General features: G+C 42.6%; 1 protein-coding gene across 1 annotated transcript in view; it reads right to left on the bottom strand.

Moving 5' to 3' along the window:
* MSH3 (mutS homolog 3) overlaps positions 1-24,053 on the bottom strand; it is a 429,495-nt gene that overhangs the window by 113,706 nt on the left and 291,736 nt on the right. Inside the window, 1 exon segment of the mRNA XM_082257605.1 lies at positions 19,385-19,501. Coding sequence (XP_082113731.1) covers positions 19,385-19,501 — 117 coding nt within the window.

Here is a 24,053-nt window from a genome sequence, read left to right as displayed (position 1 = left end):
CGCCTGAGCCCTCAGTGGCTCAATGAGGAAATTTTCTTTAACATCACGGCTAAGGAGATGGCCCATTTCTGGCTGGTCAATCAGGACACTGCCTCTGGGGCTATTGTGTGGGATGCCTTCAAGGCTACCATGCGGAGTACAGTGGCCAGCGTGATCAAGCAGCTCAGGGAGGATAGAGAGTGGAGAGTTGAATCTCTGCAGTCGGAGGCATCGGCTGCTGAGGTGGAATACATCCGGAATCCCACTTCCGCTAACTATGCCTTGTGGAGGGACAGTGCCCGACAACTGGACCTTGTATTACTGGAGAAGACCCAGAAAAAATTGCTCTACCAGAAACAAAGGGTATTTGAATATGGTGATAAGAATGGCAAAATATTGGCGTATCTCTCTCGCTCTGAGCAACCGGCTACGGCCATCTCTGCTGTGTATGATGGCCAACGCCGTTTGTGCACGGAGGGACCGGAGATCGCGGGGGCCTTTTTGGATTTTTTTCGTTCTCTATACTCCTCTGGAGCCGCCTACTCTCGGGAGGAATTGGCATCTTATTTGCAGGACATCCCGGTGGTCTCGCTGGAGGCGGAGGACAGCCTGTCTCTTGAGGGACCTATTACTCGCGCGGAGATTGCGGAGGCAGTCTCCTCTTTTGCGGCTAATAAAACGCCGGGATTGGACGGCTTTCCGATCGAGTGGTACAGGGCTTACTCGGAGGCATTGATCCCACGTTTGTCTGCGGTATATGCCGAAGCCTTTGAGAGTGGTGTGCTTCCAGCCTCCCTTCGGGAAGCGCTGATCGTGTTAATTCCTAAACCAAATAAGGACCCTAGTTATTGTGATTCATATCGCCCCATATCCTTAATCAATGTTGACATCAAGATTCTGGCGAAGGTTTTGTCCCGTAGAGTGAACACCGTTATCTCTACTATTGTTCATTCTGATCAAACTGGGTTCATTCCCGGGCGCTCTACGGCCATAAATCTACGACGTCTTTTTACGAATCTCCAGATGCCGACTACTGAAGTGGATACTAGACTTATTGTGTCGCTAGATGCTCATAAAGCATTTGATTCGGTAGAGTGGCCCTATCTGTTTGCTGTGCTGGGCAGGTTGGGATTTGGGCCGAACTTTATTAAATGGGTTAAGCTCCTTTATGACACCCCTGTGGCTCGCATTCGGGTTAATAATAAGATTACTGATCAGTTTCCTATCTGCCGGGGCACGCGGCAGGGGTGCCCTTTGTCCCCCCTGCTGTTTGCCCTGGCGATAGAACCATTGGCTGCCTTGCTTAGACGAGATGCTAGGATCCGGGGATGCCGAGTGGGGGACCTGGAGGAAAAAACGTCCTTGTATGCTGATGATATGCTTCTTTATTTAGCGGATCGTCAGGCATCCTTGGATGCAGCCTTGGAGGTGATTGAATCTTTCGGGAGGTTCTCCGGGTTTAGAGTGAACTGGGACAAATCGGTGGCCTTCCCCTTTGACCCTCTTAGTGCTCCTACCCTGGTTCTTCCTCGTAGGCTACAGGCGGTGACTAAATTTAAATACCTGGGAGTGGTCATCCAGCAGCCTATTACGAAGTTTGCCGACAATAATATTGCCCCGATGGTCCAGCGGTTGAAGCAGACTCTGCCCACCTGGGGCAAGCTGCCACACAATTTGCTGGGCAGAATTAATATATTTAAAATGATATATCTACCCCGTTTTCTTTACTTGTTCTGGCAGGCCCCGGTGTATCTGCCCAAACGCTTGTTTGTTAGTATTGAATCCCTGTTGCTGTCGTTCATGTGGGGGGCGAAGCCGGCGAGGATTTCCCTTAGCACGCTAAAACTCCCTGCGCACGCTGGGGGTTTGGCGGCTCCGGACCTCCAATCCTATTACTTAGCGGCCCAACTGACGCATGTGCACGCCTGGTTTTTCCCTGACTTGCCTAATGCGGCGGTTACCGCCTCGGCGGCGGTCATGGGATCCTATGAAGCACTCCTGAACTCCTTATATAGGAAAGGCCCGTATCAGAGGGAGGGAGCTGGGATTATTCGGATGGCATGTAGGATTGCTCATATGTGTAATGCTAGGATGGGAGGCTCCTCTTTTAATGAATCCCCCAACGCCCCTCTGTGGTATAATCCGGGATTGCGAGACCTATATAAATTGGCAGATCCTAGGCGTTGGGCGGGCTTTGATTTGAAGTACGCTCATCAGTTGTTCTCGGACCATACGTTTAAGACCTTCGCTGAGTTCAGGTCGGAGCTGGGGGTCCCCTCGACATGCTGGTTTCTGTACCAGCAACTTAGGCACGCGGTGGCTGCACAGTTTGGACTTCGGGGGGTCCACCTGGTTCCGACTCGGCTGGAGAAGGAGCTGATGAATTCCGACCACACTAAACTTATCTCTCGATACTATGGGTTGCTTCTTGGCGATGGGGGAGGGAAAATGGCGACCTTACAGGCAAGGTGGCAAGCAGACCTGCCTCAGTTGGAAATGGTGGATTGGGAAGATCTTCTTGGGGCTCAGTCGCATGGGCTGATAGCCGCAGGGGATAGGGTTATCCAATTGAACTACTTACACAGGATATACTATACCCCTTATCGCCTCTATGTGATGGGGAGGCTCCCCTCTCCGTCCTGTCCCCGCTGTCAGGGAGACAAGGGGGACTTCTTTCATATGGTGTGGTTGTGCCCGGTGATTCAGTCCTTTTGGAAAGGGGTGTGTACTTTTATGGAAGAGAAACTGGCACTTCCGAATATCTGTTCTCCTGATAGGTGCCTTCTTGGCAATCTGGAGGAGGAGAGTCTTCGGCAGTCCCAGAAAACCCTAATATGTATCCTCTTTTTCTATGCCAAGAAATTGATTGCTCTGAGGTGGAAACAAGATGCGCCGCCTACGGTGTCCGCTTGGGTTGACCTGGTTAATAATGCCCTTCCCATGTATAAACTTACTTATATGGCCCGGGGGTGCCCGAAAAAATTTCGTAGGGTATGGTCCTCCTGGACTGGATCAGTGTTGGGAGCGGCTGAGGTTTAGGACCCCTGGGGGCTGCCGTATATATGGGGAGGAATTCAGATGGTCCGGTTTATACTATGATCTTTCTCTGCCCCTGGGCATTTCTTCATTGAATGTGTGTGCTTTTTTTTTTTTTTTTTCCCCACCCATAGGGGTTGTCAGCAGATTCATTCGCTGTTTATTAATGGTCAGATGGTATCTATACTGTGGTTAAGGGTATTTATGATGTGAAGGGTTGTGTTGCTGTTTGGGTTTTTTTTATTTTTGATAAAAATATAGTAACTATCCATTAAAAAAAAAAAAAAAAAAAAAAAAAAAAAAAAAAAAATTTTTTTTTTTTTTTTGTTGTTGCTCTGTGGGAATACGGGGGGACTGATTTAATTGCTGGAATATCTAGCCTGAGTTACTGATAAGCTGTTATGTTCGCTTCTGTTATTTTTATGCTGTACTCCTGTACCTGTATTGGTTTTGTTACCGGTGTTTGTGTGTTTTTTTGTTTTTCTTTTACTAATAAAATACCTTTAAAAAAAAAAAAGAAAAATCTTGAATGTAGTCCCTTATCAACCCTTCCAATAATTTACATACAATTGATGTCAGGCTGACCGGTCTATAGTTTCCCGGAATATCCCTTCTCCCTTTTTTGAATATTGGTATCACATTAGCTTTCCTCCAGTCATCCGGTACAGTTCCTGTCAATATACTATCTGTGAAGATTAGGAACAACGGTTTAGATATAACCCTTCTGAGTTCCTTGAGTACTCTCGGGCGCAAGCCATCCGGTCCAGGCGATTTAGTAGTATTAATGCTATAAAGTCTTTCCTTGATTTCGCTCCCTGATAGCCACTGCCACAAGTCTTGTGCTAACCAGACAGTCCTGGTCTGTATACCCCTCCTTTTTGTGTGTAAAAACTGAGGAGAAGAAAGTATTTAGCGCAGTTGCCTTCTCTGTGTCCTCTGTAACCAACCTCCCATCATTGTTAATTATGTGTGCAACGTGCTCTGACCTCGCTTTCTTGCTATTAATGTATTTAAATAATTTCTTAGGGGTTTTTTTACTCTCCTCAGCTATGTCTTTCAAAATAATTTTTAGCTGCCCTGATTCAGTTTTTACATTTCTTGTTAGATTCCTTGTATTGGTGAAAAGCTGATAATGTCCCCTGCGATTTGCATTTCTTAAAGGCCATTTCTTTCTCTCTAATAAGCATTTTTACATTACGGTTTAACCACCCGGTTTGACTTTGGCTCTTCTAAATTTATTTCCCATTGGAATGCCCTGTGCGATATTTTTGTTTAATATGTTCCTAAAGCATTCCCATTTTTCTTCCGTGTTCAGTGTTTCTAGGGTTTGGTCCCAGTCTATGTCAATTAATGAGCACAATTTAGGAAAGTTTGCCTTTTTGAAGTTTAGAGCCCTTATATTCCCCTCATGTCTTATTGTTCTATGATTTACTTTGGACTAAAGCTGGACACACACTATACAACTTTTGTTGGTAGATTTCCTTTAGATTTACCTTCAACTGTGTAGTACAAGGGCCTGCCTGATTGCATACAAATTGAAAGTGTTTAGGTTTGACCTCATATTATGTGGTTTTGGTAAATCTAAAGGAAAACATCTAAAGAAAATTGTATAGTGTGTATCCACCTATAGTCTTTCCTTTTTCCTGTGGACTCCTGGGCTAGAGAAGATGCGATTCAAACCCCTCTGTTCTGGGTGGAGGAGTTTAAATATTTAGGGATTAGAGTCACACGAGACCTCCAGTCCCTTCACCGACTTAATTTTTACCCAATAGCTGTACGACTTAAAGAACATTGCTCCAATTGGACTAACCTGCCACTTAACCTCCTAGGCTGCATAAATATACTGAAGATGATCTATCTCCCCAAATTCAATTATATCTTTAGAAATTGTTCAGTTTGGGTTCTCAATACCTTTTTTAAAGAAATGGGCTGCATTGGCTCCTTCCTTTGGCATGGCTCTCCTCCTCACCTAGCCAGGTCAACCCTTCAGCTCCCTGTAAGCTGCGGTGGACTAACACTACCTAACCTGATGGTGTATTACTGGGCAGCTATCTTGGTAACTATTCAATGGTGGTTTGAGCAATCCAGAAACATTGCTGCTGTCCGTTTAGAAGAGCCCATTCTGGGCTCCCTTATGGAACTCAGTAACTTAGTATTTACAGGGCCTAAAGCTTATCCCTCCCTTCCTGATCCCACTAAGATGACGCTGCGAGTCTGGGCAGTTTCTAGGAGGAGATTCATTCATCCCAATCAGCGGTCCCCTTACAAACTACTATGGGGCAATCCATCCCTGCCACACTTTAGAATGATACCAGATCCTCAGCTTTGGGTGCGGTTCCGAATAAAACCGCTGAAGGATATTATGCCCACAGGAACACTGCTTCCGAGACCTAACTCTTAAATATAGACTCCCCAGATGGAACCACTTTCGCCATTTTCAATTGAGACATGGGGCTAAAGCGCAGTTCCCTGCTGCACCTAGTCTAAAGCCGGACTCTGTAGAAGAGCTCCTGGCACAGGAAACCCTAGATAAATCCTCCTCACTAGGTTTAGTGCTCCTTTATCTGGAATCCCCTAAAATGGATAGGCTCTGGGAAAAACGGAGAGCGGATATGCCAAGCCTGGATAGGGAAACTTGGGAAGAGTGTTTTGAGGATGGCTCCAAACTTGTGATCTCCTCTCGAGATAAATTGATACAAACCAAGTTCTTACATTGAGTCTAGTACTCGCCTCAGGGGCTGCACAGAATATACCCACAAACTTCGGATGCCAGTCTCCTGATAGCATCTATATTCATATGTTCTGGACTTTCCCTGGGCTGGTACGATACTGGACAGCGATTTTGGATTCAATTAATACCAGATTACAGTTAGTCCTATCGGTGTCAGTTGAATTAGCTTTATTGGGCATCCAGGAAGATGAGCAGAGGCCTCGCTACACCAAGATCTTGACCTTTTTCTTACTGTATCATGCAAAAAAATAAATACTTACCAGATGGACTTCTCTCGTCCCCCCTACGGCGGAGTCCTGGAAATTTTATTGATGCAGTGTTACCCATATATAAAATTAGATATACTAACAGGGAATGCCCTCGGGAACATGACAGGGTCTGGTTCCCGAGGACAAAGCAAAATTGATTTTGTGGCTGGCCCTTCGGCAGCACTGTACCTGTCTTAGGTTTGAGAAGCAGTCGTTTGTGGTTCTTCCCCCCCTCCCCCCTGAACGCTACATTCACATTCTGTGTTTTAGATTTTTGATACTCACTGTTTCCTAACCTATCATTTCATTGTAACTGGAGGATATTGTTTATTACTTACTACCTTATTACCTGTTTTGCTTTGATATGTATTTCTTCTTACTCAATGTAACAAGCCATTTTTCAATAAAGACCAATCTTATTGTTAAAAAAAAAAAAGAGGAAAGCGCGCAGAAATCAGTTACAGCTGAGCAGAGCGTGTGAGGAGTGTGTTGTTTGAGAGAAGTTGATCCTTGGAATCTGCTATCAGAATACAGTGCTCTAGTTGTGGTCTATCATTTTCTTGTGTGGGTAGAGAAATCTGTCCTTTTAAAAAAAAAAAAAACAAATCATTTATGGCCAGCTTGTAAGCAGGGACAGTGTGGATCCTGTTGGGCATTTGCAGCAGTTGGCAACATTGAGGCACAATGGGGAATTCAAGGATATCCCAGGAACCTCTCAGTACAACAGGTTATAGACTGTGGTCCATGTGATGATGGCTGTAGAGGAGGATACACATGGGATGCATACATCACTGTTCTAATGGAAGGAGGATTAGTTAGTGAGAAAGAATACCCATATTCTGCTGTAAGAAAGGACTGTAGAAAAGGTCTTTCACCTATAATATGGATCCATGATTTTCAGATGCTCGCAAAGAATGAGACAGAAATGACCGCTTATGTCGGAAACCATGGAACACTGACAGTAATTAACAACAAGGTCCTGCTGCAGCATTACAAAAATAGAATTATACATAATATCCACCAGAACTGCAGTCCAGATTATGTCGATCACGCAGTCTTGATAGTAGGATATGTTAACAAGAAACATACTCCTTACTGTATTGTGAAGAACAGCTATGGTCCTAAGTGGGGAGAGAAGGGGTATTTTAAAATTTTTCATGGAAAAAATATTTGTGGGATTTCAAAATAGCCATTAGCTGCTACTGTGAAGAAGTGAAAAAGTACACAATAACTGTATGCTTACAGGTATCCATAAATATATATACAATACCAGTAAATGGAATTCGTGAAGATTTAATAAAGCAGTTCTAAAATAAATAAAAAAAATAAAAAAAGACAGTCAAGGTCGCTAAAAATCACAGGACACACATAAATACTCACCTAGCCCTTTAAGTGGTGCAGCCTGCTGAATGGCTGCAGCACCTGCATTCCAGGTGAAAGCCAGAACTATTTGTAGCTGTGCTCTGGAGAGAGGACCAGGCACTGAATCAGGGAGGAGGTGAGAGAAACAACTCAAAAAAGTAACCAAGTCTGGCAACACTATACCAAAGCTTTTCTCCACCCAGCTGCAAGTTTGTCCTAGCAATAAGACAAGCTCCAGAAGTGTACCTGCCACGTCAGATAATGTTTTCATTATAATTGACACTTACAAGCAATAACTGATACACCAACTACTGCTCTATACATACAGATATATACATATAGCGGGTAAAACACGTTTTCTAAAGACGCAAAATTTTCACCACATGTCGGTAACAACCCTTGCAATCCATACATAAAAGGTAACCAAAAAACAAATAAGTTCAGAAATGAAGTTATGTGTAAAAAAATGGAATGACACAAGGAAAAAGTATTGAACATGCTAACTGAAGTGTATTTAATACTAGGTACGAAATCCTTTTTTGGTAATGGCTGCTTCAAGACGCCTCCTGTATGGAGAAACTAGTTGCATGCATTGCTCAGGTGTGATTTTGGCCGATTCCTCCACACAGTCTTCAAATCTTGAAGGTTCCGTGGGCCTCTTCTATGAACTCTGATCCTTAGTTCTTTTTATAGATTGTCTACTGGATTCAAGTCAGGTGGTTGGCTGGGCCATTCTAGCAGATTTATTTCCTTTGAAACCAATTGATAGTTTCAGTGGCTTTGTGTTTGGGATCATTGTCCTGCTAAAATGTCCACCCTCATTTCCTCTTCATCATCCTGGTAGATGGCAGCAGATTTTTATAAAGAATGTCTTGGTACATTTTTGCATTCATCCTTCCTTCAATTAAATGAAGTTTGCCAGTACCATAGGCTGAAAAACAGCCCCACACCATGCTGTTCCCATCTCCAAACTTCACTGTTGGTATGGTGTTTTTGGGGTGATTTGCAGTGCCATTTGATCTCCAAACATGGTGTGTATAATGGCATCCAAAAAGTTCAATTTTGGTCTCATCTGATCTGACCACATTTTACCAGTATTTCACAGGCTTGCCTAAATGTTGTGCAGCAAACTTAACATGCTTTTCTACAGCAATAAAGTCTTGCATGATGAGCATGCATTAAAGCCATGGCTCATTGTTTTCTTTGAAACAATTGTACCTGCTAATTCTATGTCTTTCTGAAGCTCTCCACAAGTGGTCCTTGGCTCTTGGACAACTCTTCTGATAATTGTTTCCACTCCTCTGTCAGAAATCTTGCAAGGAGCATCTGGTCATGGCTGGTTTATGGTGAAATTATGTTCTTTCTACTTCCGGATTCTGTCCCCAACAGCGCTAACTGGAACATTCAGAAGTTTAGAAATTCTTCTGTAACCAATGCCATCAGTATGTTTTGCAACAGTAAGGTTGTGAAGGTCTTGAGAGAGCTCTTTGATTTTACCCATCATGAGATGTTTTTTGTGTGACACCTTATTATGGGCCATCAGTTGAGCCTGAACCAGCTGATATTAATTTGCACTGACAAGGGGCAGGATTGCTAATAAATACACACACACACACAGTATCTAAAAAAGTGAGTACACCCATCACTTTTATATTTATTATATCTTTTCATTTGACAACACTGAAGAAATGACACTTTGCTACAAAGTAAAGTAGTGAGTGTACAGCTTGTATAACAGTGTAAATTTGCACTGTCAGTGCTCAGACCATACACTGCATAAAATTTGTCTGCATGGCTGTCGTCCAAGAAGGAAGCCTCTTCTAAAGACGATGCACAAGAAAGCCTGCCAACAGTTTCCTGAAGACAAGCAGACTAAGGACATGGATTACTGGAACCATGTCCTGTGGTCTGATGAGACCAATATAAACTTATTTGGTTCAGATGGTGTCAAGCGTGTGTGATGGCACCCAGGTGAGGAGTACAAAGAAAAGTGTGTCTTGCCCACAGTCAAGCGTGGTGGTGGGAGTGTCATGGTATGGGGCTGCATGAGTGCTGCCGGCACTGAGGAGCTACAGTTTATTGAGGGAATCATGAATGTCAACATGTAGTGTGAAATTCTGAAACAAAGCATAATCCCATCACTTTGGAGACTAGGCCACAGGACAGTATTCCAACATGATAACGACCCCAAACACATTTCCAAGATTACCACTGCCTTGCTAAAGAAGCTGAGGGTAAAGGTGATAAAATGGTCAAGCATGTCTCCAGACCTAAACCCTATTGACCATCTGCGGGGCATCCTCAAACCTAAGGTGGAGGAGAGCAAGGTCTCTAACATCCACCAGCTCCGTGATGTCATCATAGAAGAGTGGAAGGGGACTCCAGTGGCAACCTGTGACGCTCTGGTGAACTCCATGCAGAAGAGAGTTAAGGCAGCGCTGGAAAATAATGGAAGGCACACAAAATATTGACACTTTGGGTCCAATTTGGACATTTTCACTTAAAAATGTACTCACTTTTGTTGCCAGCTGTTTAGACATTAATGGCTGTGTGTTGAGTTATTTTAAGGGGAAAGCAAATTTACACTGTTATACAAGCTGTACACTCACTACTTTACATTGTAGCAAAGTGCCATTTCTTCAGTTTTGTCACATAAAAAGATATAATAAAATATTTACAAAAATGTGAGGGTTGTACTCACTTTTGTGAGATACTGTGTGTGTGTATGTACTGTATGTATGCATTAGAGCTGCACGATTCTGGCCAAAATGAGAATCACGATTTTTTAGCTTGGAATAAAGATCACGATTCTCTGTGTAACAAAAAAAAATTGGGATAACTTTACTGTTACGTTTTTTTTTTATTCATTAAAGTCTATTAATTGCATTTGACTGCTGCGCAAATACAGTGTGACATAAAATATTACAACAATCACCATTTTATTCTGTAGGGTCTCTGCTAAAAAAAATATATAAAATGTTTGGGGGTTCTAAGTACTTTTCTAGCAAAAAAAAAATGATTTTAACTTGCAAGCAACAAATGTCAGAAAAAGATCCAGTCTTTAAGAGGTTAAACTTCCTTTCTCCCTGGCAGAGGGAAGGAAAAGATACAATGTAATCATTTTTGTTTATAGTTACTGGGAGACTTTGCTGATAGCCGTTTGCCGGGAGGCTTTTTTTTTTTTTTTTCCACAGCTGTTCTCTCTGCTATGCAGCTATGCAAAGAATCGAGCATATTTCAGGGTTAGATCGTCAGGAGGGGTGAATCGAGATCGCGATTTTCATACGATTAATCGTGCAGCTCTAGTATGTATATATATATATATATACATACACATATACATACACACACGTGCATCTCAAAAAATTAGAATATCATCAAAAAGTTAATTTAAGTAATTAAATTAAAAAATTTAGACATATTTTGTATAGATGCGTTACACACAGAGTGATATATTTTATTACACAAGACCAATAGAAAAAGGATTTTTAATACAGAAATGTTGGTCCTGAAAAGTATGTCCATGTACAGTATAGTATGCACTCAATACTTGGTCGGGGCTCCTTTTGCATGAATTACTGCATCAATGTGACGTGCCATGGTGGCGATCAGCCTGTGGCACTGCTGAGGTGTTATGGAAGCCCAGGTTGCTTTGGTAGCAGCCTTCAGCTTGTCTGCATTGTTGGGTCTGATGTCTCATCTTCCTCTTGATAATACCCCACAGATTTTCTATGGGGATTAGGTCAGATGAGTTTGCTGGCCAATCAAGCACAGTGATACCATGATCATTAAAACCAGGTATTGGTACTTTTAGCAGTGTGGGCAGATGCCAAGTTCTGCTGGAAAATGCAATCAGCATCTCCATTAAGCTGGTCAGCGGAGTGAAGCATTTAGTGCTTTAGAATTTCCTGATAGAGGGCTGCGCTGACTTTGGACCTGATAAAACACAGTGGGCCAACACCAGCAGAAGACATGGCTCCCCAAATCATCGCTGACTGTGGAAACTTCACACTGGACCTCATGCAACTTAGATTCTGCGCCTCTCCCCTCTTCCTGCAGATTCTGGGACCTTAATTTCCAAATTAAATGCAAAATTGACCACAGTCCGTGATAATTTGGGGGGCCATGTCATCTTCTAGTGTAGGTCCACTGTGATTTATTAAGTCCAACGTCAGCGGCTGAATTCTGGGTTTTCAATAGCTCTAAGCCATAATCATCCAAATTAAAAGAAAGCAATTTTTAAAATATATCACCCTGTGTGTAATGTATCTATATAAAATATGAGTTTCACTTTTTGAAATGAATTACTAAAATAAATTAACTTTTTGATGATGATTATCTAATTTTTATGAGATGCACCTGTATACATATATATATATATATATATATATATATATATACACACACACACACACACACACACACACGCATATACACATATATATATTACATTCATATACATATTTATATATATATATATATATATATATATATATATATACATATATATATATATATACATATACATATATACATACACACATATACATATATATATATATATATACACACACATATACATATACACATACACACACTAAAAACCTTCTACACACACACAATAAAAACCTAGAGATCACAATAAAGAGAATGCTTTCATTCCATGCAGAAAAATAAATACACCTTAAGCCCGGTTCACATTCGTGCGATTGTGGAGATCGCATGTAATGTGCGAATCTCATGTGCGGTGCCAATTTCAGCCATACACTTTGTATGGCTGAATTAGCACCGCATTTGCAATAAACTCGCACATGAGGCTTTTTTTATTCGCAGCAGTATTGGATCGCATAGTGGTTCACACTCTGTGCGAACTTGCAGATCGCACTGCGATATGCGATCGCAACTGGGGGTGTCATTAACTTTTAATTGACACCCCCTGCGTATCGCATATGGCAGGGTGAACTGCCAGAGGTGCGGATGCGATGCAGGATAACGCTGCATATTCGCAGCATTCCCGCATCGCACAAAATGTGAACTGGCACTAAAGGGACTTTACACTTTCAACGTGCGCTGAAGTGGCTGATAAGTTTGAGATATAAACAGTAATAGCTGTTGATAAATAAGAATCCTAGGTATATTTTTAACACAATCTGTATTTTTAAACAAGAGACAATGGTAAATACATACATACCTTATAGATTCTATAAAATAGTAGTAAGACATAAAGCAACAGTACATAGTGCTCTGTAAACAACAGAATTAGAATTGCATTTTACCTCGTTTAATAACCCATAGCTGTGTTACCAGTAAATAAGAATGTAGAAAGTGGACAATATTATTCCCTTATGGTAACTGACATCACTAGAAGCATCTATCAAATTGATTAATAAAACCAATTTTACTCTCCACCAACTGACTTCTCCAGGGTAATTTAACAGTAAACCAGTAGTGTCCAAAGGCGATGTTCTGATAACAGAGATATATGAACGGGTTAGAGAACTCTTGTACAAGTGAAATTAAAGCTTTATTTTTCTGTAGCTATGAAAAGTAAACCCTGGCTGTATTTGTGTATATGTAGAGCTAAACTGCCACATATTTATTACATGACAAATGCATTTGTCATGTAAATATTATTTAGAAGGAGAATTTGCCTAATAAAGTTATCATTTAATACAATACTACATTCATACAATACATTATATAATTATAATATGTTTAGCTTTGTGTAGCAGGTTGTAGAAATCGCTTATTATTTCAATTGATACTGAAGCATGGTACAAGAGTTAACCATTACAGGGAAAATGCACGTGTACAATAGAAAATTTCCCTGTGTGCCTATATCACCTGGTGCAAAATCTGCTTTACCATAATATGGCGTTTTTAATATAAATCTGAATTCATGGGTGAATTTTTTGATATAAATCTAAAAATGTCATGGAAACAATGGCAGCTTAGCGCCAAAATAGATATTACTATGTAGCTTTAGGATGCGAGGGCTGTAATTGCATCACCAATGGTCGAAGACAGAAAAGCAACAGAGATGTATAGTAACTAAGTAGAACTACTTCACTACTGTACTTAAGTACCGAAAGGCGGTATCTGTACTTTCCTAGAGTAGAATCTTTTTTTTCCTACTTCCACTTTTACTTCACTACATTTTTTCAATGATTTCAATACTTCTACTCCGATATTTTTTTTTGTGCTGCATAGTTACTCCTTACTATTATAAAAATTACCACTGCCAGAACAGTAGATGGCAGGTTTCATGAAGCTCAAAACATGTGTATTATCAGCGCATACGAAAATAAAAGTTACTGTATGTATAAATAAAATCTGCATTTGAAATAATAAAAAACAATATGATGTTCAAACTTTTGACTTCTTTCTTTAACCACTTAAGCCCCGGGAGATTTTACCCCCTTCCTGACCAGGGGGTTTTTTGCGATTTTTTACTGCGTGACTTTAACGGACAATTGCGCGGTCGTGCAACGCTGTACCTAAACGAATTTCACGTCCTTTTTTTCCCACAAATAGAGCTTTATTTTGGTGGTATTTGATCACCTGTGCGATTTTTTGATCATGCGCTATAAACAAAAAAAGAGCATAATTTTTGCAAAAATAACAATATTTTTCACTTTTTTTTTATATGAAATTCCCCCAAAAAATAATGTAAAAATCAAAATTTAACATTTTTGGCCAAATTGTTTTAGGCTACATATGTTTGGTAAAAAAAAAAAAATCGCAAAAAGCGTATTTTGATTGGTATAAAGCGTATTTTGATTGGTTTGCGCAAAAGTTATCGCGTTTACTAACAAAAGGAAAGATTTTTGTCATTTTTGGTGTTTTTTTTTTTTAACGAGTAATGGCGGCGATCTGCGATTTTTTTTTGCGGTACTGCGACATTGCGGCGGACAGATCGGACCCTTGACTGACATTTTTGACACTTTTGGGGGTACCAGTGACATTACTGCAGTAATCAGTGCTAAATATATGCACTGTTACTGCAAAAATGACACTGGCAGGGAAGGGGTTAACTGTATTGGACAGGGAGGGGTTAAGTGTGTCCTAGGGGCGTGATTCTAACTGTAGTGGGACATTGCTATTGGTGTAAAAACAAAGATCAACGGTTCTACATAGTAGAACCGTCTGATCTGCATTTTTACACAGGGAGAATGACAGGCGGCTTGTTTACATAAGCCACTCTGTCTTTCTCCCACTGTACCGGCGATCGTAGTGTGACCAGCGGACATCGGGTCCGCCGGTCACACGCCCGCACTCCTCCCTGAACGAGCCGAGGCGGGCGCGCGCCTCAGCGGGCGTGCGCTCGCCCGCTATTGGCTCTAATAGCAGTGACAGGTGAGTGACGTAGAACTACGTCACTCTGCCTGGCCGGGGCTGACTGCCGCAGTAAATATACTGTGCGCAGTCGGCAACCGGTTAATGACTACAAAACACAGTACTTGTACTTTTACGTTCAGTACTTGAGTAGCATTTTTTTTTCAAAACTACTGGTACTTTTACTTTCAGTACTTGAGTAGCAACATTTTTTAAAAAACTACTTGCAATACTTAAGTATAAAAAATGTTGAATACTTTAGTACTTCTTTTCAAGTTTTCACTTTTCGATCGAGCACTTCCACTTCTACTCAAGTCACTTTTTGATCGAGCACTTGTACTTTTACTTAAGTATGGGTTTCGAGTACTTTATACAACTCTGAAAAGCAATGATGGACAGTAAAAAGTTGTCAGAGCTTCCTCCATGTTCCACACTATAATTCAGCTTTAAGGGTATTTGTTATATATAAAAAAAAAAAAAAAAACACACTACACATGCATAAAGATCATCCTGCTGTTCACTCATTTGAATAATACCAATATATGTTGCTCTGGTAAAGGAAAGTACAAACTATACAACACAGAATATGTCAAATTTTCTACTCACACCTCAGACTGCCATGATAGCCATACAGGAAAGCGAGACCTTAGTTACCTAAAGGCCTGGGTCATTATGGGCTTTTGTCAGTGGGCAATAACAGTTTATTTGATGGGTGTATTTGACCTGCAATTAAAGTGGAACTAAACCCTCCAGGCTGCCATCTTAGTTTCTGTTTGCCATGGTGCTGCACAAGTGAACAGTTATGCCACTAGCCATTTAATGGCTTGAAAGATTGGTTGAGAGTGTAAAGCCACTGTGACTGTTACTGATGGAATGTCATGAATGTAACTGTTTTGGGAAACAATTAAACCTATGGGTTTAATTCCAATTTAACCTTGTTATAACCTGCTGCAAGCTAGTTTTACATTCCCAACAGTTTGACACAAATCCTTAATCTGGCATTGATTATATCTCCAAAGAAACTGAAGAGGTTTAACAAAATACATTGTTTCTCTAAAGGCCCTTTCACACGGACACCTTCTGTATATAGCAGGCTTGTGCCATCTATCAGTGTCTGGTTAAAGTTTGTAGGAGGAGTTTTCATTCTACTCTGACTGTCCTATGAGGCCGCAGGACCCCTGACCCTCTGACTGGACATTGCTGATTGGCCCTGTGCTGATCACATGTACCCTCCCAAGAAAAAAAAAAAAACTCTTTAGCAATACACACCAAACAGACCATGTACTGATTGACTCCAAAGGCTCTGGACTATCAGGAGATGGATAGGGATAGTGGAAGAAGGGGAGGATCAGAGAAAACAGGATCAAACCGCCTTTTTTCCACAATGCAGAGGAGAAACCTCTTAGGCTCCAGAGTATACCAAGCATGCTTTAGTGCATATACAGATTGACATTACTGGTGTGGGTTTAGTAACACCTTAAGAAGGTTTGTTTATTTAATTAATGATTTATATTAGAAGCTCAGAGTAAAGATAAGTTTGCTATTTATTAGTAATATTTGTTCTGGTTGGAGCTCTTCTTTAATGAGCCTAAAAGCATTAGATTAGCAGAAAAACATTTCTATCAATTATTCTAAAGTTGTCAGAAATGGGTATGGGCGAATGGTTTTGCCTGTTCGGCCGTTCACTGAACACCTGAATTTTTCCCGATGACCACCCTGCAATGCACTGACAATACACAGTGCATTCTGCGCCCTGATTGGCCAAAGCTTTGCGCAGTGTAAGCTGCTTGGTAAAGGGGGCTTGCATATCCTGATAAGCCCCCTGCCAGCAGACCCCGACAACCACAGCCCAGAGTTTTCTGGAAACATCAAAATGGGGAAAAGGTGCTTTGGGCCCCCCCCCCCGGCCCCAAAGCACCCACCCCCTAATGTTGAGGGTATGTGGCCTAGTATGGATCGGGGGGGGGCACTCGCTCGCCCCCCCCCCTTCCTGACCTGCCGGGCAGCATGCTTGGATAAGGGTCTGGTATGGATCGTTTTTTTTTTTTCTTTAGAAATTATGGGATCAGTCCACTTGGGGTGGTGGTGGGGAATGGCATCAGTGGTGGCGGTGGGGGGATGACATCAGTGGGTTTGATGGGGATAGGGATAGCATCAGTAGTGGTGGTGGTGGGATAGGGATGATATAGCATAAAGAACAAACTTTTCAGAGAAAGGGAATACAATAAGACACACGTAGGCACTCGCTCTAAACTAGAGGAAAAATGGTTTAACCTTAAAATACGTAAGGGGTTCTTCACTGTCAGAGGAGTAAGGATGTGGAATTCGCTTCCACAAGCAGTCGTATCAGCAGGGAGCACCGATAGTTTAAAAAAATGATTAGATGGCCACCTCAAAGACCACAACATACAGGGGTATACAATGTACGGTTAACAGCAAACACACACACACATATAGGTTGAACTGGATGGAATGATGTCTTTTTTCAACCTCACAAACTATGTAACTATGTAAGTGGCAGTGGTGGGATAGGGATGACATCATTGGCAGTGGTGGGATAGGGATGACATCAGTAGCAGAGGTGATAGTGAGGATAGGGATGACATCAGTGGCAGTGGTGGGAATAGGGATGAAATCAGTGGCAGTGGTGTGGATAGGGATGACATCAGTGGCAGTGGTGCGGATAGGGATGACATCAGTGGCAGTGGTGGGGATAGGAATGACATCAGTGGCAGTAGTGGTGGGGATAGGAATGAAATCAGTGGCAGTAGTGGTGGGGATAGGAGTGACATCAGTGGCAGTAGTGGTGGGGATAGGAATGACATCAGTGGCAGTAGTGGTGGGGATAGGAATGACATCAGTGGCAGTAGTGGTGGGGATAGGGATGACATCAGTGGCAGTGGGGATAGGGATGACATCAGTGGCAGTGGGGATAGGGATGACATCAGTGGCAGTGGGGATAGGGATGACATCAGTGGCAGTGGTGGGAATAGGGGTGACATCAGTGGCAGTGGTGGGAATAGGGGTGACATCAGTGGCAGTGGTGCGAAAAGGGATGACATCAGTGGCAGTGGTGCGAATAGGGATGACATCAGTGGCAGTGGTGCGAATAGGGATGACATCAGCGGCAGTGGTGGGGATAGGGATGACATCAGCGGCAGTGGTGGGGATAGGGATGACATCAGCGGCAGTGGTGGGGATAGGGATGACATCAGCGGCAGTGGTGGGGATAGGGATGACATCAGCGGCAGTGATGATGGAAGGATAGGGATGACATCAGTGGCGGTGGTGATGGAGGAATAGGGATGACATCAGTGGCGGAGATAGGAATGACATCAGTAGCAGTAGTGGTGGGGATAGGGATGACATCAGTAGCAGTAGTGGTGGGGATAGGGATGACATCAGTAGCAGTAGTGGTGGGGATAGGGATGACATCAGTAGCAGTGGTGGGAATAGGGATGACATCAGTGGCAGTGGTGGGAATAGGGATGACATCAGTGGCAGTGGTGGGAATAGGGATGACATCAGTGGCAGTGGTGGGAATAGGGATGACATCAGTGGCAGTGGTGGGAATAGGGATGACATCAGTGGCAGTGGTGGGGATAGGGATGACATCAGTGGCAGTGGTGGGGATAGGGATGACATCAGTGGCAGTGGTGTGGATAGGGATGACATCAGTGGCAGTGAGGGGGAAGACACCAGCAGCCTTTGTGGTGTGGATAGGGATGACATCAGTGGCAACTGATATCCCTATTCCCACCACCAATGCTACTGATGTCTTCCCTATTCCCCCCAATCACCACTGCCTAATTGTGGGGGGGGGGGGGGGATCAGGCAGAGGGATGGCGGTGGGGGGGATGGGATCAGGCAGATAGATGGTGGAGGGATGAGTGACACTGGAACTCACCTGCTCTCAGTGTCAGTTGATTCCCCTCATCCCTGCTCAGTGTGTCTCTGATCTCTTTCCCCTTCACATGCTTCCATTGATACCTCTCCTCACATGGGGGTCTCCTTACAGCTCCTCCCCCTTCACTCTACTGGCTGTTAGCTGGTCAGCTGACTTTCTCCTCCTCCCGACATCACTGGATGGATTCTGTAGCAATAGGCGGCAGGCGGGCGAGTCCCCTGACACCCTACCCCCTTTTTGTGGGCAACCCTTCCACAGTGGTGGAGCATGCACCCCCCCACAGTGATCGAACGGGCGGGCAGGTCCCCCCAAAGTGGCGGAACTCCAGGGCCAAGTCGCAAGTGCTACTACTGCGACCCTGGTAGTTCCGCCACTGGGTTCACTGTTCGGGTAAGATAATTTCCCCTGTGAACTGAACAGGGGGGTGTTCTGCCTATCCCTAGTTAGCAAGGCTTTTATCATTCCTACCACAGTAAAGACATTAGTTATGTGAGCCACACAACCAGGTACATTTCATACTATGCTGACAGAGAACACAAAAATGAGGGGAGCGATCTGTGTTATGTATTGAACTAATCCAGATGTCATCACTTGGCTCCTTATACCCAGATTTCACTGTACACACTTTATGTTAAAAGACCATTTCATTCTTAAGATTGGTGTATATCAATCCAGAGCGTAATAACTCTCCCATTCTGCTGCTGGACCAATGAGGTTAGTCTCTGGTGCAGCAATCTAGCACTACAAGCAAACTGTCTACAAATGTTTAATGACTGAAGAACTCACTCAAGAAAATGTAGCCATTCAGTATTGCAGTCAAGGACTAACTGCTCCCGAAGCTGATTCAGATGTCTGTAATTTTCTACAATAAAAGGAGAGTGGAAGCGACTGACAGCCTTTGTACTGAGAAGAGAGAAAATAAGAAATCAAGGTTACTAAGAAATCAGTTATGTAATCACTGAGAACAATTAGACTCAAGTTTTTTTTTTTTTTTGAACTTCCACCAAACCTTAGAATAAATGGATTGAAATAAAAAATAGCCCCATTATGGAGAACTTAGGCTCTGTTGATTCATATATCCCTTCTTATAAATAGAGCAGCAGGTTACTATGGTGAAGAGCACTGAGAATGTCTTTCATGGAATTTCATAATACATGTTTGCGAACATAAGGACATTTTTATGAACTGAACAAATAAAATGCTGTATGCTGTACCCCCCGCCAATCTTGTTTAGGAACGTGAAAAGGATTACGCTCATTTGAATAAATATGTGCTGCGTAACTGTTCCCACCGGATTATGCTAACTGGATCACATTTAAATAAAGGGCAATAAAATGAACATGTGTTTACTTGTAATGACAGGGTTATTGGATAAGAGTTCTGGTGCAGAAAATGTTCATGATTCAAAAGCAAAAGAGCAGTATTTCCTAAAGCAAAGTGTAGTATTAGTAAAGGAGCGGTGTGCACAAACTGAGTATAGAATGAGACGAGCATGCAGAAAGAGGGCTGCCGGTGTCATGGTGCATTCACACCTGAGCGATGTGATGTGTCGTGTTCTGCATGAAGTATTTTGGCACGACATCCCATTGACTTAAAAGGGCTGCCTGTCATGTGATATATGTGGCAATGGAGCTGAAGTACTAATTTTTGGCACTGAGCCAACGCATTTAGAGACGTGCGTTTTTCCTGTGACAAAACGTGTCACTGGTACCCTTTTGGGGTGCAATTAGAAAACATTTTTTTATCAGGTTTCTGCCTGAGTTTTCAAGTCGCTCAAATGTGAATACAGCCTTAGAGCTTAGGAAAGATTAGATTAACCACCTCAATACTGGGCACTTTTACCCCCTTCCCGCCCAGGCCAATTTTCAGTGCTGTCACACTTTGAATGACAATTGCACACAAATGGTTTTTGTTTTATAATTTTCTTCCCACAAATAGAGCTCTCTTTTGGTGGTATTTGATCACCGCTGGGTTTAAATTTTTTTGCTAAAAAAACGACAAAAGACCAAAAATATATACAGTAAAATCTTGGATTGCGAGCATAATTCGTTCCGGAAGCATGCTTGTAATCCAAAGCACTCTTATATCAAAGCAAATTTCCCCATAAGAAATAATGGAAACTCAGATGATTCGTTCCACAACCATTTATTCATAAGTCTTTCAGTTTATAGTCTATATACAAAGATTATAGCAATGTGAGAGCAATGTGTAACCATAAAATGTCCATTCACAAATGGTGCCTCCACAAGGGGATTAGAATCAAAATCTAGCAGGAGCTACAGAGTATAAAAGAGAAGAGAGGCGCCTCTATGTGTAGCAGTATGGGGACATTTAATGAAGGTTTAACATTTAGCAACTCACATGGTTGATGAATAAAACAGGCACATCTAAGTATGCAGGCATCCGGGGTAAAGCTGTCCACATAGACCATCTTCTGAACCACTGGCTCTCACCGATGTCAGTCTGCAATTGTGATTGGAAAGACTTCCCTGCAGTAGAGTGATCCGAAAGCGAGACTTTGAATCGCTCGTGGAGCACAGCGTGGAAGGGTGTGATGAAGATGGCAGTGCGGAGGATCGGCTATGTGGACAGCTTTACCCCGGATGCCTGCATGTGTCTGTTTTAATCATCAACCATGTGAGCTGCTAAATATTGAACCTTCATTAAATGTAACCATATTGCTACACTTAGAGGAGCCTCTTTTCTCTTTTATACCCAGTTGTGACATGACGCTACTTGGATATCAAGACATCGCTTGTATATCAAGTCAAAATGTATTGTGAAAATTTGCTTGTCTTGCACAGTGCTCTCAAACCAAGTTACTCTCAAACTAAGGTTTTACTGTATATATGTATATGAGTTGATGAGGCGGCATTAATATGCGGCCCTATAGGCAATGATAGGTGGCCCGGATAGGCAGCACTGAAGGGCACAGATTGGCCTTACTGATGGGTATAGGTTGGCATCACAGATGGGCACTATTGGGACTTCACTGTAATCAGGGCACTGATGATCAGTGCCCTGATTACCAATACATGCCTCCCCTGTGAGGAAATGCCGCTGATCGGCTCTCCTCTCCCACACTCTGTCATTGTGAGGCGAGGAGAGCCGAAAAATGGCACTTCCTTGTTTACATGTGATCAGCTGTGATTGGACACAGCTGATCATATGGGTAAAGAGCCCAGATTGGGGTCATGCCGTGTCCAAGGGTGTGCAATCGCAGCGAGACTGGGCAACATTATATGACGCCAGCCCAGAACGAGAGCCGCCCGCTGCGCCGTCATTTTACTATACAGCGGGCGGGAGGCGGTTATAGTTAGGTTTAGCATTCAGGGTTAATTAAAATTATATATATATATATATATATATATATATATATATATATATATATATATATATATATATATATATATATATATATATCGTTCTTCCACCAATAAGAAAAAAAAGACAGCTTTGTCATTGGGGAGATTTGCCTTCACTTCTGTAACATAGTCAAAACAGGAAGTGAGAGGAAATCTCTACAAATGAAAAAATCTCTTGGAGGACCCCCCCCCCCCCCCCAGGGTCACCAGGACCCCATTGGAAGATCTCCTCTCTATTACTTTTCTGGGGACAACCCCAATTTTTTTTATTTTTTTTTCGCTCAATGATAATGGTAAATAGGACAAATGCCTGGCTTTAGTTATACTTTAAGTAAATCAGCCCCAATTTTGTTTTTCCACATTTAGGTTTCTATGCATTACTGTTGAGAAACTGATCCAAAAAGGCAGAAATTACGCAAAATTAGCTTTGATATCTTTACATCTCTTAACTACTTCTGGACCAGAAGGATTTGCCCCCTTGATGACCAGGCCATTTTTGCGATACTGCACTGCCTTACTTTAATGGAAAATTGCACAGTCATGCGACGCTGTACCAAAATAAAATTGAAGTAAATTCGAGTCCCTGCTAGAAGTCAAGCAAGTCAAGTCAAGTCAAGTCATTTATTTTGGTCAAGTCACAAATCAAGTCAAAATACTGATCTAAAGGTGAAATAATTTTCACCTTTAAATCAGTCAAAAGTCAGTGGTCAGGAAAGGTTCTGTTTTATTTTCAACATTAACAAAACTGCTTAGTGCTTAAAGAAACACTTTGAATGCCCAAACAGCTCAAAATCATTCGTCCGGTCATGTTTCAACACCACAGTCACTAAAAACATGTTAAGTATTTAAGTATTTCCATTGGTAAAAAGCCAGTTTCCTAAAAATCAGAACACACTGAGGTGTTTTAAGTGACTGTGGTGTCAGAAACATAACAGACACATTCATTTTGCTTTAACACATCTTGAGAAAATGCAAATATTTAATAACTTAAAAAAGTAAAGTCATTTCGAGTCATAAGTCTCAAGTCAAAGTCAAGTCTCAAGTCATGAATACCAAGTCAAAGTCAAGTCTCAAGTCATGAATACCAAGTCAAAGTCAAGTCTTTTATTGATTTTAGTCAAGCAAGTCTCAAGTCCTCAAACTGGTGACTTAAGTCTGACTCGAGTCCCCCAACTCTGCCACTGGGGGTGCATATCCACAGTTCGACAATATAAAGATGCAAAGAACAATGCATGCTGGACCTTTGAAGACCCCCGAAGCCGGAGAAGAGATGAAAAGGAATACGACACTGCTTGTCATGTGGCAAGAAAAAAAAAGACAGGGTTTAACCACTTGCCGACCGGGCCATAGCCGAATGATGGCTACAGCGAGGTTGGCTTATTCTGGAAGGGCGTACAATGACGTCCTCCTAGAATCGCACTCCCGTGCGCCCCCTGGTGAGTGCACACGGAGCTGTCCATGCTTGCCGGGTCCCGGGGACCTGGTGCATCATGGATCGTGGTAAAGTACCAATGAGGGCGGTCCTTTACCACGTGATCGCTCCGTCTAATGACGGAGCGATCACTTGTCAACAAACAGTCGCATGTCCGGTTCATTTCTCTCCTCTCCTCGCACACTGTACACAACGATCGATGCATGCCTCATCTGCCTCCTCCATACCTCAAATGTGCCTCATCCATGCCCCATCCGTGCCTCATCCATGCCTCATCTGTGCCACATATATGCCTCATCCATGCCACATATATGCCTCATACATGCCACATCAGTGCTCATACATGCCACATCAGTGCTCATCCATGCCATGCCAGTGCTCATCCATGCCATGCCAGTGCTCATCCATGCCACATTGCTCATTCATGCCATGTCAGTGCTCATCCATGCCACATTGCTCATTCATGCCACGTCAGTGCTCATCCATGCCACGTCAGTGCTCATCCATGCCACCTCAGTGCTCATTCATGCCACCTCAGTGCTCATTCATGCCACCTCAGTGCTCATTCATGCCACCTCAGTGCTCATCCATGCCACATCAGTGCTCATCCATGCCATATCAGTGCTCATCTGTGCCATATCCATGCCAGGATAGCTCA

Source organism: Pelophylax lessonae, assembly GCF_965119305.1.
Source record: "Pelophylax lessonae genome assembly, chromosome: 1".
In the NCBI taxonomy this organism is placed as follows: Eukaryota; Metazoa; Chordata; class Amphibia; order Anura; family Ranidae; genus Pelophylax; species Pelophylax lessonae.
Note: the sequence above shows the minus strand (reverse complement) of the source record. Positions and strands in the feature narration are given on the sequence as shown.